Source organism: Anoplophora glabripennis, unplaced genomic scaffold, assembly GCF_000390285.2.
Source record: "Anoplophora glabripennis isolate ALB-LARVAE unplaced genomic scaffold, Agla_2.0 scaffold24, whole genome shotgun sequence".
Taxonomy (NCBI): Eukaryota; Metazoa; Arthropoda; class Insecta; order Coleoptera; family Cerambycidae; genus Anoplophora; species Anoplophora glabripennis.
The window spans coordinates 486,607-503,629 of NW_019416404.1; the positions used below are offsets into that span (position 1 = coordinate 486,607).

Sequence of the window (17,023 nt, forward strand, 5' to 3'; positions counted from 1 at the left end):
AGGAAAAATATCATCCCTACAAAATTCAACTTGTGCAGGAACTCAATGAAGACGATCCCGACCGCCGCTTACACTTTTGTGAAATTATGATGGATTTATGTCAAGTAAATAGAGATTTACACCGGCAAATACTTTTTTCAGACGAGGCCACGTTTTGTCTCAATGGTACAGTGAACCGTCAAACTTGAAGGTATTGGAGTCGGGAAAATCCTCAATGGATGGCAGAGACACATATCCAACACCCACAGACCCACACCCACAAAAAATGTGTGGGATGGAATAGTTGACAACAGAGTAGTAGGGCCTTTCTTCTTTGAAGGAACCCTTACAGGAGAAAGATATTTTTAGAGTTTTTACAAAATGACCTTGTTCCAGCGCTTGCAGTAATTTTTCCTCACGTTAATGACCCTTATATTCCTGATGACACCATATGGTTTCAGAAAGACGGTGCACCTTCGCACTATGCGCGCCCTGTTCGAGATTTTCTGGATAATTGTTTTCCTAGGAGGTGGATCGGCAGACGAGGACCGATAGAATGGACCGCGTGATCCCCAGATCTTACACCCCTGGACTATTTCTTATGGGGCTACTTAAAGTCCAAAATGTACGTTAATAGACCACATAATTTAGAAGAACTCCAAAATTGTATTATAGATGAAATACACAGAGTTGCCCCAGAAATAATTCATAATGTGCAAGAAGAATTTCTAAACAGATTTGCGTATTGTCAAGAAGTCTGTGGGTGGCAATTCGAACACTTAATTTAGGTAGAAAACTTAATGAATTGTATTTGCTTGACATAGGAATTGTTATTTTTTTAATGAATAAAATTTACGTTTTCTAACATTCAATCGTCATTTACTCGAAAACTCTTCCTATGTAAGATCGACAATGAAACGATCTTTCAGAATCAAGAAAAAAAATAGAATAAAAATAATGTCGATGACGTCATTACTCGAAAACAAATGACGGTTGAAAATCGCCTTTTATGCTAAAATATGTATTTTTTAAATTAAAAATCGACTTGTTCGAGGATTTTTCCCAAAAAAAATTTGTTTCGTTTTTACTGAATTTATTCCATACTCTAGACGGGTACTGTATAAAGAATATGCTAGCTGATATACTAATAAAAATTCCTGAAATTTTACGTTCAGGATCTGAGGATTGTTGTATCATCTTGTGAGTACTGTAATTATTATTCTTAGAATATATATAACCCTCTGTTTGTAACAGGATACAGATACTGCAACTGCAGTCGCTTTTTTCCACTTGCTTTTTATTTTTTTAAGTTTAAATAGGTATTTAATTTCCCTGTATAAGTCTTCATTTTTTAGTTGAAAAAAGTGTCACTAAAATGGGATGTAAAAAATTAACAATTATTTCGTCGACAATATACAGCGAAAATGAAAATAAAAACAGAAACAACTTTATTAGTATCACATATAAATAGCTACAATATACAATTTTTTAATACAGGGTGCATTTAATACATAGTATTATTATTTATATAATATACAGCATCTACGTATCGATCATTTTCATTCGTTCTTCTTTTCAGTTTGATTTGATTGTAATATAAATATATGCAGTACATACAGTATAATACAAAACCTAAAAACATAAACCTTTCAAAATATTATATTCAACAGAATAGATAATTTAGTGTGGTGTTTAGTGAACGGCCATGTACTAATTTATTATTTTAATCTGATATATGAAGTTCTGACTAATATCTATTCGAGATGTACAGACATGATTTGCACAACTCTATGTATTTTATGATTAGCGATAACATTTTCTGTTAACAATGTGTATTAGATATACATATTAGTTCTACTGCTACCAAATCTCGCGAAAAAGTTAATTGAAAACAAACTGCTATTTTTTGAAAATGTTTAGATGGTTTTAATCGACATTTTTCTAATTATAATTTAAGACAGCATATTTTTTTTTAGAATTAAATAGCAAACTAGATAATTCTTTTTATTTACAATTTCCGTTAACTAAATCTTTGCATCTTGTGTAATTCTAATTGACAGGTATTTTTATGTTGTATAAGCATTTTTTATATCGAAGCAGGTTCTTAATCAAATAATTTATTATTATTCTCTACACAGAACAGTTAGTTTATTGTAGTTTCGCAGCGGTGTACTAAAAACTCAATTTTAAAAACACAAACTATGAAGTTGAGGTAGAAAATAACAACATAAATTTATCACTGTCTTAATCTCTTTGAACTGTTGGGATTGGGACATATATTTCACCACAGAAATAATATACTTTATGCGTTTGCAGAATTTCGTCTGCATTGTCGTATAAATGCCATTATATTACCACAATTGCTATTCATTGCCACAACAACAAGAATATAACAGCTATAGGTTGTATACAGGGTGATTTTAAAATATGTAGCCAAACTTATACGGTGGAAACTAGAGGTCAAAATATATTGTTCGGATATTTTTTAAATTTGACGCACGACCAATGTTAATAGTCATTTTTTGTAGGTCCTCATAAAAGGAGATTATCTCAGTTTTTTAGAAAAAATTTGAACGACCTTCTTTATGAAGTCCGATTGAGAGCAAGACAAAATATGTGGTTCATACATGATGGTGCATCAGTACGCTACTCTTTGATTGACACCAGTGGTTGCACATTTTCCCATAACATGGATAGATCGTGGCCAAAATTTACCAATTGCTTGGTCACCGCGTTCTCTTGATCTTAATACTTGCGATGTAGTCATCTTAAAGGCTAGCAGTAGTAGATAATGTGGAAAACCTTGAGGTTCATATACCTACGGAATGCTATAATTGAACTTCTCAATAAAACTGAAAATTTTAATCGAGCGTAGTGTAATTTTAGACAAGGACTTCGTGCTTGTCTTGAGGTAAGAAACATGCATTTTCAGATTAATATTTAAGGTGTTAATAGTTTTTTAACTTAGTTGTTGTTCGTTTTTTTACTTTAAAATAATCAATACAATCCAATTTTCCTGTTTAATATCAATCGTATCAAAAAATGTCCAGGGGGAAAAACTATTGGAATCGAATTGTCTGTCACTGATATGACAAGCCATTAAAATATTGAGAACAGAAAATACAGGATGAAATAAAGAGCAATTACCCCTACATTCTCTACGTACCATCAATGTATTTTATTGATTTCATTTCAAAACATGGCCAGTTATTAACATTAGTCGTATGCCAAATTTGAAAAAAATCTTCAGACGTTTAGGAGAAATTTGCATTTTTACTTTTTTTAGTTCAAATGACATCCCCTTAAATGTAACTTGTTAAGGGTGCATTTTGGTACCTAGGTAAATTATATTTGACCTTTAGTTTTCGTATTGTAAATTTGGTTACATATTTTAGAATCGCCCTGTAGATACTGGTGGGTTGTACTATGTTTTTGGCTTTTTATTATTGTCAACCAATCGCATTAATTCCAACACTATCAAGTGTTTGCTAATACTACTGTGTACAGCAGCACTAATACAGCATTAATAATAAAAATTTTTCAATTTATATATCAAAGAACTATGTATTTTATACTTACATAAAACAATAACGTGGAGCCAAATAAGCTTCCCAAATGGCATGTAAATAACAGTGTGTGTAAAAAAAGCTGTTAGAATTGCTATGTGCACGATGAGGTAGCAAAATATTAACACTGGCTGCTCCTAGAAATAGACAAAGCATTAGCTTTCATGTTGCATTAACGGTACTCTCATCTTTTACTTAGCATTGACGAAATATGATTAAAGGGAGGCTATTTTTTCACGTGATCTACGTTATTGTGAGTTAATTTTAAAAACCGTTGCGTAATTTTGAAAGCTAAAATATTTCGACATTTATATCTTACATGTTTGGTGAACAGATTTTTAATTTTATCTACGATATGGTTTTCTGCATAGATAACTGTAGGGTCTACTGTATTAAAAAATAATGTTAAACGAATAACATTGATATTTTTTAACAGTATAGACATACTGGTAATTAATTGAAACAGTTTAGAAGTATGTTTTTTGTAGTCCTTGTTGTTCACTCTATACACTGGCTTCATAATCAGGCACGTAACTGGACTTTTGAATGAATTAATCATTGAAAAGTCTTTCCCCTTATCTGGATGAGTCGCAAAATGGGCCAGCATACTTATAGAGGGCCACCTAGGCCCAATTCTCAGATTCAGATCTGTGGCATAGTTTTAGTTTTTTCTTTATTTATTTGAGTATTTTGCCACTTGTGAAAAAATTTAATATTATTATGAAATAAGCCCAATAGAGAATACACAATACACATCCCTATACCTATATAGTACTCTTCATTATTTTGTTGATGTTTAAAACCAGCTATGACACTTTATTTTAAGATAAGTTTTGACAATTTAGTTTTAAAACGAAGTGTCATTCTAGCCATAAAGAATAACCGTTGACTGATCTTTTTGAGGCAAGGGTTTATTTCAATAATTTTTATTTTTTTCATAAGTGACAGAATACTTTAATAAATAAATAAAAAACCCAGGTCCACCTCTGGTTATGTGCCTGATCCAGATATCTACCTACCGATTTTGATTAATATCATTTTAACACAAATATATTTTAATTATTACTAAAGTTTGACTGAATTTAAAAATTCATAGTGCAATTTTAAGATATGATCATTTCAGATTATCATCAAATGATGGGTAAAAAAACGCCTTAAATTGACAGTTTAAACTAGTTAATTTTTCTAGACCCATTAGGGATAAAACATTGATATTTTTTTCAAGAACTTTTTTGTATACCTATATTTTTAAAAATGCGTTCATAGATCGGTTAACCATTTTTTAACAATAAACATTTTGTACAAATATACCTATAACCAAAGATTCTCCTTTAGTGGTTTTAATGCCATCACGGTTTGTGATGATATTTAAGGTACTAAGATTTTTTGGATTGTTATGGCGTGGTCTCTGTACCTGGTCGACGCCGTTGTTGTTCTCGAGCTAGGTTTTGTGGAGGCGTACCCGCTATCAGAACCCCTAGGCTCATCTTGATGTTCATTTCGGATCTTGTTGGTTCTACAGCCACTACGGACGGAACCGCTCTTCAGACAATGGTAATCCTCTGATTTTCCATAATGGTCTCTGTAATTGGGCGCGTCCAACGCTTCCAAACGTTTCTTAGTTCTTCACTCATCTTCAATGGTGACTCTACAAATGCTTCTTCGCGACTGAGTCAGTTGCGGGTCGTCAGTCACGCCTCAGCGGGTCCGCCACCACAGTGTTTAGCCCGAGAACAACAAGGGCAGGCAGATTTCTTGCTAAGGCTAAAAAATGCATGGAGATTTTGTAATTGGTGTCGACCAGGTACATAGACCACGGCATAACATCCCGAAAAACTATCGTAATGTAAATAGGGGCTTCCTTAATTCGACTGTCAACTTCTACGAGAAGTTTTTTTTATCTTCTAAACTAGTTGAAGTATGAGTGCCAAATTTGGTAAAGATTTTTGATTATTGATTATTTGTGGGTTTACGACAAAAAGTCACTTTTTGTAAAAACTCCAGCTTGCTCCAAAATGGTCAAAACTGTTAAAATATTTGTCATTTTTTATACAGCGTGTTCAGTATTTAAAAAAATATTGTTAGTCAAGAGTAAAGTACCGTTATTTTTGACAATATCGAGAAATATTATCAGGGATATCATTTAGGATCCACAGGGGATTAAAATATTTTTATTTTTTTCCACTTTATTTAATATTTGCAAAATTTATGCAATAATTAATTTCTTTAATTTTATTTTTATTAAGTCAATTTATTACTATAATATGAAAATTTACATAAACAAGTAACAATGTAATTTAAATTTACAAAAATAAATTTTACTCAAATTTATTGCCTCCAATTTCTGCACAAATTTCAGCTCTTCTAATAAATTCTCTATAGACATTTAGTATTTCGTATAGAAGAATATTAGCAATTGTTTCTCTTATTCTGTTTTTTAAAGTGTCCACATTATTATCAAGCGGTTCAGCAGCACAAACTGTTTTAGATTGCCCCACAAATAAAAGTCCATTATTGTCAGATCAGGACTTCTAGGAGCCCATGGAACAGGACCTAATCGCCCTATCCATCGATCTTTAAAATGTTGGTCCAACCATTCTCTAACCATAATTATAGAATGAGGTGGATGACCATCTTGTTGAAAATAAGCCCTCTATCGATGTGCTAATGGCATATCGTTTAGGTAGTTTAAGAAAAACGTACCTAGTAACTGCAAATAAGAATGTTGGTTCAAGTTTCCCTCTATAAGATAGGGTCCAACTATTCCAAAATAAGAAACGACACACCAAACGTTAGCTCTTTTTGAATACTGTCGTCTACAATTAATCCGAAAATCATGATTTTCCGAAGCCCAGTATCTACAATTTTGAGAGCTAACTAGTCCATTCGTGGAAAAAGTCGCCTCATCTAAATAAATAATATAGTGGGAAAAATTTCTGTTTTCGAGATGGTGCTCATCCACCCAAAAACAAAATTCCAACCTTTTAGAATCATCCCCTTCTTCTAGTGTATGGACAAACTTTGGTTTATAAGGATGTATTTTATATTTTATTAACAATCTTTGTAAACGAGACCTACTAACGTTTCCAATTTCTGAAGCTCTTTTTCTTAAAGATGTCTTTGGGGCATTTCTTATTGATTGCATCTACAACATTTTCTTCTTCGTTAACCGCTGTTGCCCTTTTCTTTTTAAATACAGAACCAGCGTTTTTAAATTTTTGTACAATCCGTTTTATAGTTCTATCTGTGACTATTATGTCAAGCCATTTCTCATTAAATCGTCTTTGAACTGCCTTCACCCAAACCATAGCACTGAATAATAAATACTTTTTGTTCCAGAGTGAGCACTGTTTTATTTATTTGGTTGTTATAGCCACAGCATCCGCCATTATAAACTCCTCTATTATAGCACGCACAATTAGGTACCCGTCTTGTTTAAAAAAAAAATAAACAGAAATTAGTGAAACCTCAAATTTTTAATCCCCTGTGGATCCTAAATGACATCCCTGATAATATTTTTCGATACTGTCAAAAAAAACGGTTACTCTTGGCGACTAACAATATTTTTCTAAATACTGAAGATCCTGTATAAAAAATGACAAATATTTTTTCTTCAAGCGTATAATAATACTTATATTATATAGTGCAACACCTCCTTTAGAAGCAGCCTATTGTTTAACTAGTACAAATATTTTTCATTTTTTAACTAGTAAATAAATGCAACAATGTGTAGATAAGTATCCTAGCAACGAATTAAAGATTCAAGAAGCTTTGACGTTTCATTAAGTGTCAGTTGAAATTTGATGTCGCCTCGGGTCGTTTTTAAAATGCCTGAAGAAATGCAGTGCACACTCCAGAATTACTGGAAATTGAAATACATCAGTGGCAACACTTATACCAACAAAGTCGAGAAAAATTTATGAAAATGCTTACGATAAATTCATAAATTGGGCAAAAGAAAATAATGCACATATTTATTCAGAAAATGTGATGATAGCATATTTTACAAGATTATCCAGAACACTGAAAAGTTCAACTTTATGGGCGCAATATTCAATGGTAAAATCTAAATTAAACATAGAACACAATGTAAATATTGAGAAATATTCAAAATTAATTACATTTTTGAAACGACAAGGTGAAAATTATAAACCAAAAAAGTCGAAAGTTTTGTCTAAAAAAGAATTTGACGAATTCCTGAATAAAGCACCTGATGATAAATATTTAGCAACCAAGGTATGTACTTTTTAAATTATAGGTAGATATATATTTAACCTTTTTATATTTGTAATACAAAATTTTGTTATAATTTGTAAACTTCAAGTTATTTTATAGTATCCATTACGAGAATAATAAACAATTTTCGGAAATAAAGATAGCTCATTGGAAGAATGTTGTAAAAACTCATAAATATAGATGTCTTAAAATTACGTCATGTTTTAGAATTTCCTTGCATTTTCCAACTTTTTTTATTGTTACAAAATTAATAATTCTATATTTTTTAGGTTGCACTAATATTTGGAGTCACAGGAGCTTGTAGATGCGATGAACTCATTCAAGTAAAAGTTAATGATGTAAAAGATTTGGGAAATATAATATTAGTAAATATTCCCAATACAAAAACTAAAAAACATCGTTCATTTACCATAATTGGAGAGTTTTATTTAAATTTATACAGAAAATATGCTACTCTTCGGCCAAAAGACATAACTTTTGATAGATTTTTTATTAAATATCAAAATGGCCATTGTCATCGTGTTGTAATGGGCATACATAAAATTTCAAAAGTGCCAAAAGATGTTGCATCATTTTTAAGGTTGCCAAATCCACATGAATATACGGGGCATTGCCTTAGAAGAACCTCGGCAACTATCTTAGTTGATAATGGTGGAGACATTACAACCCTAAAGCGACATGGTGGATGGAAATCTACCAGCGTCGCTGAAGGATACATTGAAGATTCTGTAAACAATAAGAAACAGATAGCGATGAAAATATTAAACCCATTAGAGTATAATGAACCAAGTACATCAAGCGAAACTGTAAATATTGATCCTGAAAATAATTTAATCGAAGACTTTTCTGTTAATAATGGTACAATTGTTAACACTGAAACTGAGAACCTTATTACAAGTAACGTATTCAACGACAGAACTGTAAACTTTGAAAAAAAGACAGCCAGCAGCGCTTTAAATATCAACAACTGTACCATACAAAATTGCACATTTAATATTCATGTTAATAAATAAAGTTTGATGATAGACATGTAGGTAATTTAGATGTTTATTCGTTTAATTCAAATTAAAGAAAAATAATTGTTACATTTGTTTTTTTATTCATGAATAAAGTGGTTAAAACTGTCATGTTTAATTAATCAATAAAATGTATAAAATGTATAAAATAAATAGTATTACCTACCTACTGATTTTATTTTGTGCTGAGATTGAACATCGCGTTATCCGCTATAAATTTTCAAAATTAGTAATTTTTTATATTCACGCTTGAAGAAAAAATAGTATATGTCACTCGGAGTGGAAGGCTCATTATGTGTTTTGCCCAATTTGCTCAGCCTCGGCTAACGCCTCGGCGAGCAAACTTTTGGGCTCAACACATAATGATCGCCTTCTACTCCTAGTAACATAATATACTATTAACGGTCTTGACTGTTTTGGAACAAACAGGAGTTTTTACAAAGAGTGACTTTTTGTCGTAAACCCACAAATAAAAACCTTTTCTCTCTTCCGGACATTACAGCGGGACACGCTGCTGTTAGCATTAATTATTATTAATTTCTATTTATTAATAATAATTACTGTGCATCTCTGTTAGTTAAAGGTCTTAATATAGTCCTGTCCAGACATGATGCCAATTTTTTAAATTTTACTCGAAACTGCATCCATTATTAAATATTTTTTTCAAGAGCAATACATTTTTAATTACTGTCACTATTTTAAATTACGTAATCAAAACACATTCCATGAAACAGAAAATAATCAATTTTTTTATTAATGTAGTTACGACCTCTTTTGTTTAATTTTAAACAATCAAGAAACATCAAGTAGAAATTTAGCAAAGGAATTAACAGCCACACTGTAAGGTATGTGCGTGCAAGACAACTAAATTTAATAAATAACGACGGGCCAAATGAAGCAAATTGAGTAATTTTTTAATGACACATGCAAGTGTGAGAGATACACAGAAGTACCTACGTAAAGAAAGAAATAGTAAACAATACGTTTGTCAATAGTATGAGTAATATTGATATTTTGATACTAATTACCTGTTGAGAACCCTCTTTTGTGCCAAAATTTTTTAAATACTTTTATTCGTCCATTGATACAATTTTTTTAAGAGTAGAAGGATTTTTCGGTAGCAAATGATCGATATTTGAATTATATCAGTTTGCAATTGGTTTTGTTTACTTCAACAGCGGAAACGAAATACATACTTCAGTTTCTGTATTGATTTTTTATTTATATTTGTCGAATCTGTCAAGCTCGAACGGCTGCTAATATTAAAATCAAATTAAAGCAGTATTTCCCCTTCTCTGATTTGCATTAGATCTATCTAATATTCTAACTTATCCTAAAATTCAAATTTCAAAATATACGTTTTTAAAACTAATCAGTTTTGTTTATGCTTTTAAGTTCATTTACACCGTTTTTAATAAACAAATGTTTTTCCTCCACCGTTTTCGAAAAGAGTTAATAAATTCAAATACCTGAGTTTAAATTTAAACACAATTTGTCTATTAATTTTCTAGAATGTATCAAATAGAGAAGTACACGCAACATTTTTACGAAAACTCACCCAAATAAGAGCAGATATGAGAATAACACTAATAAGCAGGTGAAACACGGAAAATATCAGGTAATCTTCATCAGTCCGTTGAGCATGGTATTGCACTCGAAAGCTAAAAGTAATTGTGCCCAAAACGCCTACGATCTAAAAATAAATAACATTTAAATTCTGATTTGAATCCCACTTATTTTTACTTACTAAACTGGCGACAGCCAGGAGGATCGCCGCAGCCCGGTGCTTGTAGCAAAAACAGAATTTTTCGAACATGTCTCGCAAGTGCGGTCACGTATTTGACAAAGAACAAATGAAATAATGGTCCGGTGGTGGTGGGATGTTATAAACTTAAAATTAACTAACAGCCGCGTTTTTCTAGTGGAAAACATGTGTGTAGCGTGTATGCGATTTAAATATAGGATATGTATTTATTTTATCGATAAATAGTATGCCGAAGCAATTTTACAATAATAGAGAGTCGTGTGTGTGTGGGCGGGACGGTGTAGTTATATTTTTCTAAGGAGTTGGCTTTACGGACTGGAAGGAATTCGTTCGACCAATTCCCGGTGAGGAAAATTCGGCGAATGTTCAAAGGAAACGGTCGCGGTGAATCGGAGTTTACCGAACCTTTTTCTTCAGGGTACTCGCTAACTCAAGATGCTGTTATCAGTATATCTGCGATGTCCCTTTATCCCACAGGATGGCCCTTGAACGCACATATCACCCAGCACTGGTAGAAACTAGAACATTACACGAAACTAAAAGTAAACATGAAGGTAACGATGTTGAAGCGTGTGACATGACTAAACTGAAAGCGTGCGAAGTACGGTAAGTGTATTATAAATAGGTTAAAATATCTGCTTTGTTATTTTTATATAAAGGTAGCTCATAAATACATATCCACATATACATATCCCCATAGATACGTTCTGCATACCTAGATATGTTTGCGGTTGTGTTGACTTTATCACATATTTGTCTTAAATTTTTTCTATTTTAGGGTATCAAGAATAATGATTCCTGTCCTATCTTAATATGACTGGATTTTTTATATTTAATGGTAATGAGTTTTTTGGAACAATCATATAACCAATAAATACACAGTATTTTTGCAAATAAGGAAGGTTCACATATGTGAAGGTCTAGATGGTATCTATGATGCATGGGGTTTACCCAAGGATACTTAGGTATATATACTCAGGATTTTTGTGTTCGACCGCATGTCCATACCTGTCGTGAGGGCATTACTACTCCATTGTTTGTAATATGCTTGTGCTTGTAAGACAATTTTTCAGAAGTTTCTTTAACATTTCCTTTTCTACTAACAGTATTAAAGGAAACCTAACGAAGTCTATTTTTTGATGTGTAAACATGTGACTGTTGTACTAAGGTAACCAGTTTGGTTTGAAGTGACCTAGAGTTAAATTAACCAAATAATTGATGACTTGGATGATGATGTTTGAAAACTTGTAGACGTAAGAAAACACAATGCAAAATGGCAAACACGATTTACAGCTAATCCCTACAATTATTAAAAAAAAGTTTTTAACAGCATTCGTCTGAAAATGACAGTAGATTTAGTATTTTGCATTTTAATAATCATTTCGAAGATATGGGGTAGTCAATCCCTTTTTTAAAACGTAACTACCACGTCTATGACTTTTAAATATCTTGGTAACTTTTTTAAAACAACAAATTAAAAAAATATAATAGGTACACTTATTTTCTCAGATTATAGAGTTAATTGCATAATAATGACTGCATTTTCCTTTTGTTTTCACTTTTCAGTAGAAACTGAAGCTTTTCGGAAGAATTTTAATTAATAGTAAGTTAACACAAAGAGAACAGAAAATAATAACACATAAATATAAAGAAACACAGTTTCATTGTTGTGGAATAAGTCAAAAAAGAAATAACAAAATATTTTATTCCTTCATATCTGCGATACTGGCAATTGAAATGTAGAATTACTGACATGGTTTTACAGCTATATACACTGTAAAAAAAAATTCACTCGAATTTACTCAATTTTACTCAATGTATCAATTTGTGTCCACACCCGATTGACTGAAATTTTTACTCTATTATCACGAATAGGTACAACTAAAATTTTATGAGTGAAACTATTGCAACAGAAGTGAGTGAATTATAGTCAAATTCGAGTTTCTGGTAACGGAGTATCAAGTATACTCTATTTTGAGTATGTAAATGAGAGTTGACTTTTTTATAATATGATTCAAATTTAAAAATTTAAAAATGATTTTAAATGATGATCTGTTTGAGAGACAGTATTTTAAGTCTCGATTAAAGGAATCGGTTAATTGGTCGGACGAATAGATTGCCATAAGTAAGTATAGGTAACAATTTAACTATCCGTTTATTTAATCAAACGTTAATCGAAATACAGTGTAGAAACTAAATATAAGAATTATTGTTACAAATTTTGTGAAACGTTTTTTAAATATTATTCAGGCAAAAGTTTATATTGTAACCCTTTTTGCGTATTTTTACCTGAGAAATGACAACTTAAAGTATGTGCATTTCTCGGGGTACACCCTGTATATTACTCCGCTTATTCAGGTTCAGCTTCAGCCTCTATTTCATCTCAAGCACTAAATACGATTGGAAAGCAATGTTATTAATATGCGAATAACAATTAGTGAAATACACAAGGTTAAATTTCTTTACGTGTATACAGGATGTAACTAAAATGGTCTACCACACCACCAAATTCTATGTCACGAATTAACAAAAAAAAATCTAAAAGATTGACCGGAAATGTTTTATTTTCCATAACAAGGTGTTTAAAATTAATGGAAGTTATATAAGTACCATTTTATTTCATTCATAAATACGACGATTATATAAATAATAATTATTTTTATTTAAAAAATAATTTGATGTTTTAGCAGCTTTAGTAATAATTTTTTTTTTTAGTTTACCTCGAAAAATTAAAAATGAAAGGTGTATGTCAAATTTAAACAAAATCGCTTTGTCGTCTTTCTGTATTAAAAAAAAGGATTAGACTTAACACCTGGTAATTTGCGTTTTCGGACACATGTTTACAGGAACTTGTTTTTTTGCTGGTTTGTGACGTAGAATCCACCATTAAAGTTTGGCCAAGTGTTTTAGTCGGCTCTCGTGCTTTATTGAATTAAACAACTTTATTGGATGTAAAACCTAAAGAATAATGCCAGTAAACTCGAGCTAAATCCCGACAACGTAAAATATATATTGTTTTATATGTAGCTATTAAAGCAATTAGTATTAGTCAGTCTTTGTTTATTAGTCTAGTTATAATGACCCGGAGCTATTTATTTATACCAAATTGTTATGGAAATAAATGCAAGGAACAATTTGATTACATGACCAGGTATTTTAACCGATATTTGGGATGCTTTTAAATAGAAAACTGTACGAAAACTGTCCCGATATCAGATTGAGGGAATATACAGGGTGTAATTGCAATGTTACGACAAACTTTTAGAGTTGACTTCTCTATTAAGACAAGCAACAAAAACAAGAGTAGGTAGGTAAAGATTTTTTCTGAAGTCTCTACGATCTTTCAAAAATTGAACGAATTGATGAATTATTTAAAAATGATTGAAAATCCAATCTTCAGATAATGCAGTTGACGAACGCTGCTGATATAAATGATAACAAAACTAGCCAGATGTCAGAATTACAAAGATTTAGTTTGCAGACTTGACCATGGTAGTCAATGGATGAATATTTTTTAGACGGGTTGTCATTTTATCGGTTTAAGCTTCTTGACGATTCGAGAGTTATATCGCTTTCTCTTGAAACTGAGTTTTATCTGAAGAATACGAAAAAAAAAAATAAAAAAAAAAAAATAAAATTTGAACTAAAACTGATTCGGGTGTGGACAATATTGAATGAAATTGAGTGAAAATAAGTCCAATTTTTCTTAAAATGCAAAAAGCCTAAACCGATGACGTGACAACCAGATCGTAAATTGTTCAGTCAAGGATTTACAAGGAATCTCAACTGTAAAAAAAGTTTGACATCGCTGATAATCTTTTACTGATTTGAAGAGACTTTCCAAATAAAACTTTTGAGTTTTTTTCGAAGAACGACCTTCTAATAAAAGTCCGAAAAAACTATGACAAAGTTAGGCGCAATTTTAATAGCGGGGACTGACTGAATGTAATAACTTCGAGTTTTTCATAATTAAATAGAAAAGATTTTCCGATGTGACAATTAGTATAGTCTTTCCGTTCTCAATTGAAGACGAAAGAGATAGGTGGGATGTATTAGGTTCGGTCGCTACGCGGCAACTCGGCATTGAAATATTTGAAAAACTTGTTCCCATATTTATTTAGCCATACCCATATACAGGTCTGGTCGCCCAGCTGAAGATTGCGCGCGCGGGCAAACGGCGAACAAACACAGCTGAACTAGGCGACCGGCCATAAATTTCAGTTGTCGACAAATTGCCTAGCAGTGCAATGCAACTATGCGGTATTTGGGGTGAATTTATCATAGGCACCTTTTATTAATCATTCATATTACAACTGCGAAAGGGAGAAGAGGGATATTTTGTTTACTAATATTATTACAACGTGGCATTTTGAAGACCTTTTGAAACGGAACAAAACAAAATACCGCCAGACAATATTGAATTAGTAGAACCGGTTGTTGATAAAACAGATTTAGAATTTAAAAATAAAGATTTACATGTCTCATTTTAAATATTTACGATTTTTTAAAAAGGAAGAAAATGAAAAATCAGATAATGAAATTAGAAATAAAATTCATATATTAACTAAAGTTTCAGTGTCCACAATTTTTCGTGTTATTAAACAAGGTGTTATAGTCAGAGTGTCCGTCGGCAAAACTTTTATTGATCCAAACTTTTATATAGCTTCATTAGGCTTAGTCTGACACCTTTTTCCTCTGCGACTTTTTTCGATTTTGGAGCGTTTCCCCTCTAATTTTTCCGAAACACGTCGTTTTGACGACATATGAAACATTTACTATTTTTTTTTTTAATTGAAAAACTTCAAATGAAACGTGAATATAAAATTCTCTGACAAAAGATATGAGCCGTTCAAAATGTCTGCAACCTCGAACATATCAGAAAAACTACTATAAAATTTTTTATTAATAACCAGCTGATTTTCTCAAGATCCTATCTTAAAGAACTGCAAAAACAACTTTTCATATTGTCTGACGAAAATTATTTTCCGATTTCCCAGTCTAACGCGTCAAAGTTGTCGATATTTTTTTAGATAGTTCGTAACCACCTAAGTTGCCTGACTACCATTACACTATGTACAGTTCGTGAAGAAACGCTCTGTATTTTGAACGTTTAAATAATGTATGAATAACAAGCAGACTTTTTCCTGATGTAAAACTGATTAACTCTGTACCAGACTCCGTCAGCTGCGTTTTATCTTAAATATTTGTCTAACACTTCATTTGAATCATCTAAATAAGATTTGATTTTTCCCGGTATAACCGCAATTATATCAAAAACGGGCGAATTAATCACGATATACAAGGATTTTATTATCTTTGTGTAACTACTTTCCGAAAGCATTAAACTACGAACGAACTGGAAACAGAACATAAAATATGTAGTAGTAATCTAAATATTTACCGTATAAATGTTATGTTTACAATCGTGGACAGTGTTGTATTAGCTTTCAGCGGTGCTTCTAAAACAAGTACATATTTTTCCGTCTAATAGTGTTATTTTTGGACGCAATGTTATTGGCGAGAATCTAGATGTTACTTTACAAAAAAAAATCGTTACAAGGATTGATAAAGATTAGTGCAATTAATGAAATTGAAAGTTATATGAAGCTGTAATGGTCTAAACTTCAAATTTAGTAATTTAAATTTCAGTCTGCTAATTTCTTTCAGAATTCTTAGATTTGTAGTTTCTTTCGTTAACTAATTAACTTTGTTTAAGCATATATTAGTAGCGTAATGATTTGGAATAAGTATTAGTAGTTTTCTATATTTATTTTATTTATGGTACGAAATAAAATATCTGAACCCGTAATAAAACAGCCAGTTTCGTATTTTAAAAGTGTTTAATTGTACTGAGTGTGGGTGAGAAATAACCTACAAAGAATGTGTCATATCTTAAATGATGCAGTCACAATATCATTATTTAAAATATTTAATTATACTTTAACAGACCTAAAAATAATGCTGCACTGAAAGTAATACTTTTACTCCAACAGGTTTTAGAGATCTTATAAAATTTGTGCGTTGAGAACAAATTCCCATTATAACTCTCAACTTTCACAGCCAGGAAAAAATGTACCTAGCCCCATCTGTTTGGAACGCTGAAATTTGTCCAAACTTTGTTTTTACCACTAAATTAAGATTAACGTAATGAAGATCAACGTAAAATTAAGCATTTCCACAGTCCACCGATTCGAATGAATTTGCGTACTACATAGCTGAATTTTTAATTCACTAAATCGACTTTTTAGTCGAGCATTCTTGTCCACGGTCCAACCAAGTTATGTAACGCAGAAAAACGTATTCTCTCTTGTACAAAAATGGAAATATTACATCATTTTTAAGAATGGGAATCTGTGCCACAATACATCTATACACTTTTTGGTGGAACATTCGCCATCAGGTCATTAAATATTTATTTCATTTATTTAGAAATACAATAACTAACGAGTCAAAATTCCAAT

At 31.5% G+C, this 17,023-nt stretch overlaps 1 protein-coding gene and 1 long non-coding RNA gene across 2 annotated transcripts in view; one reads left to right on the forward strand and one right to left on the reverse strand.

The window, feature by feature from the left end:
- Nucleotides 1-1,406: 1,406 nt before the first annotated feature.
- Nucleotides 1,407-11,147, reverse strand: LOC108910855. The gene is made up of 4 exons (XM_018715603.1): nt 10,545-11,147; nt 10,356-10,490; nt 3,559-3,682; nt 1,407-1,611 (listed from the first exon to the last, which is right to left on the reverse strand). The coding sequence occupies exons 1-4, from the start codon at nt 10,611-10,613 to the stop codon at nt 1,484-1,486; spliced, it is 456 nt and encodes a 151-aa protein (XP_018571119.1). The 5' UTR covers nt 10,614-11,147; the 3' UTR covers nt 1,407-1,483.
- Nucleotides 11,074-17,023, forward strand: part of LOC108910867 — a 31,164-nt gene continuing 25,214 nt past the window's right edge. The window contains exons 1-2 of the long non-coding RNA XR_001964479.1: nt 11,074-11,168; nt 11,341-11,527. This is a non-coding gene — a long non-coding RNA (uncharacterized LOC108910867). The remainder of the gene's footprint in view (nt 11,169-11,340; nt 11,528-17,023) is intronic.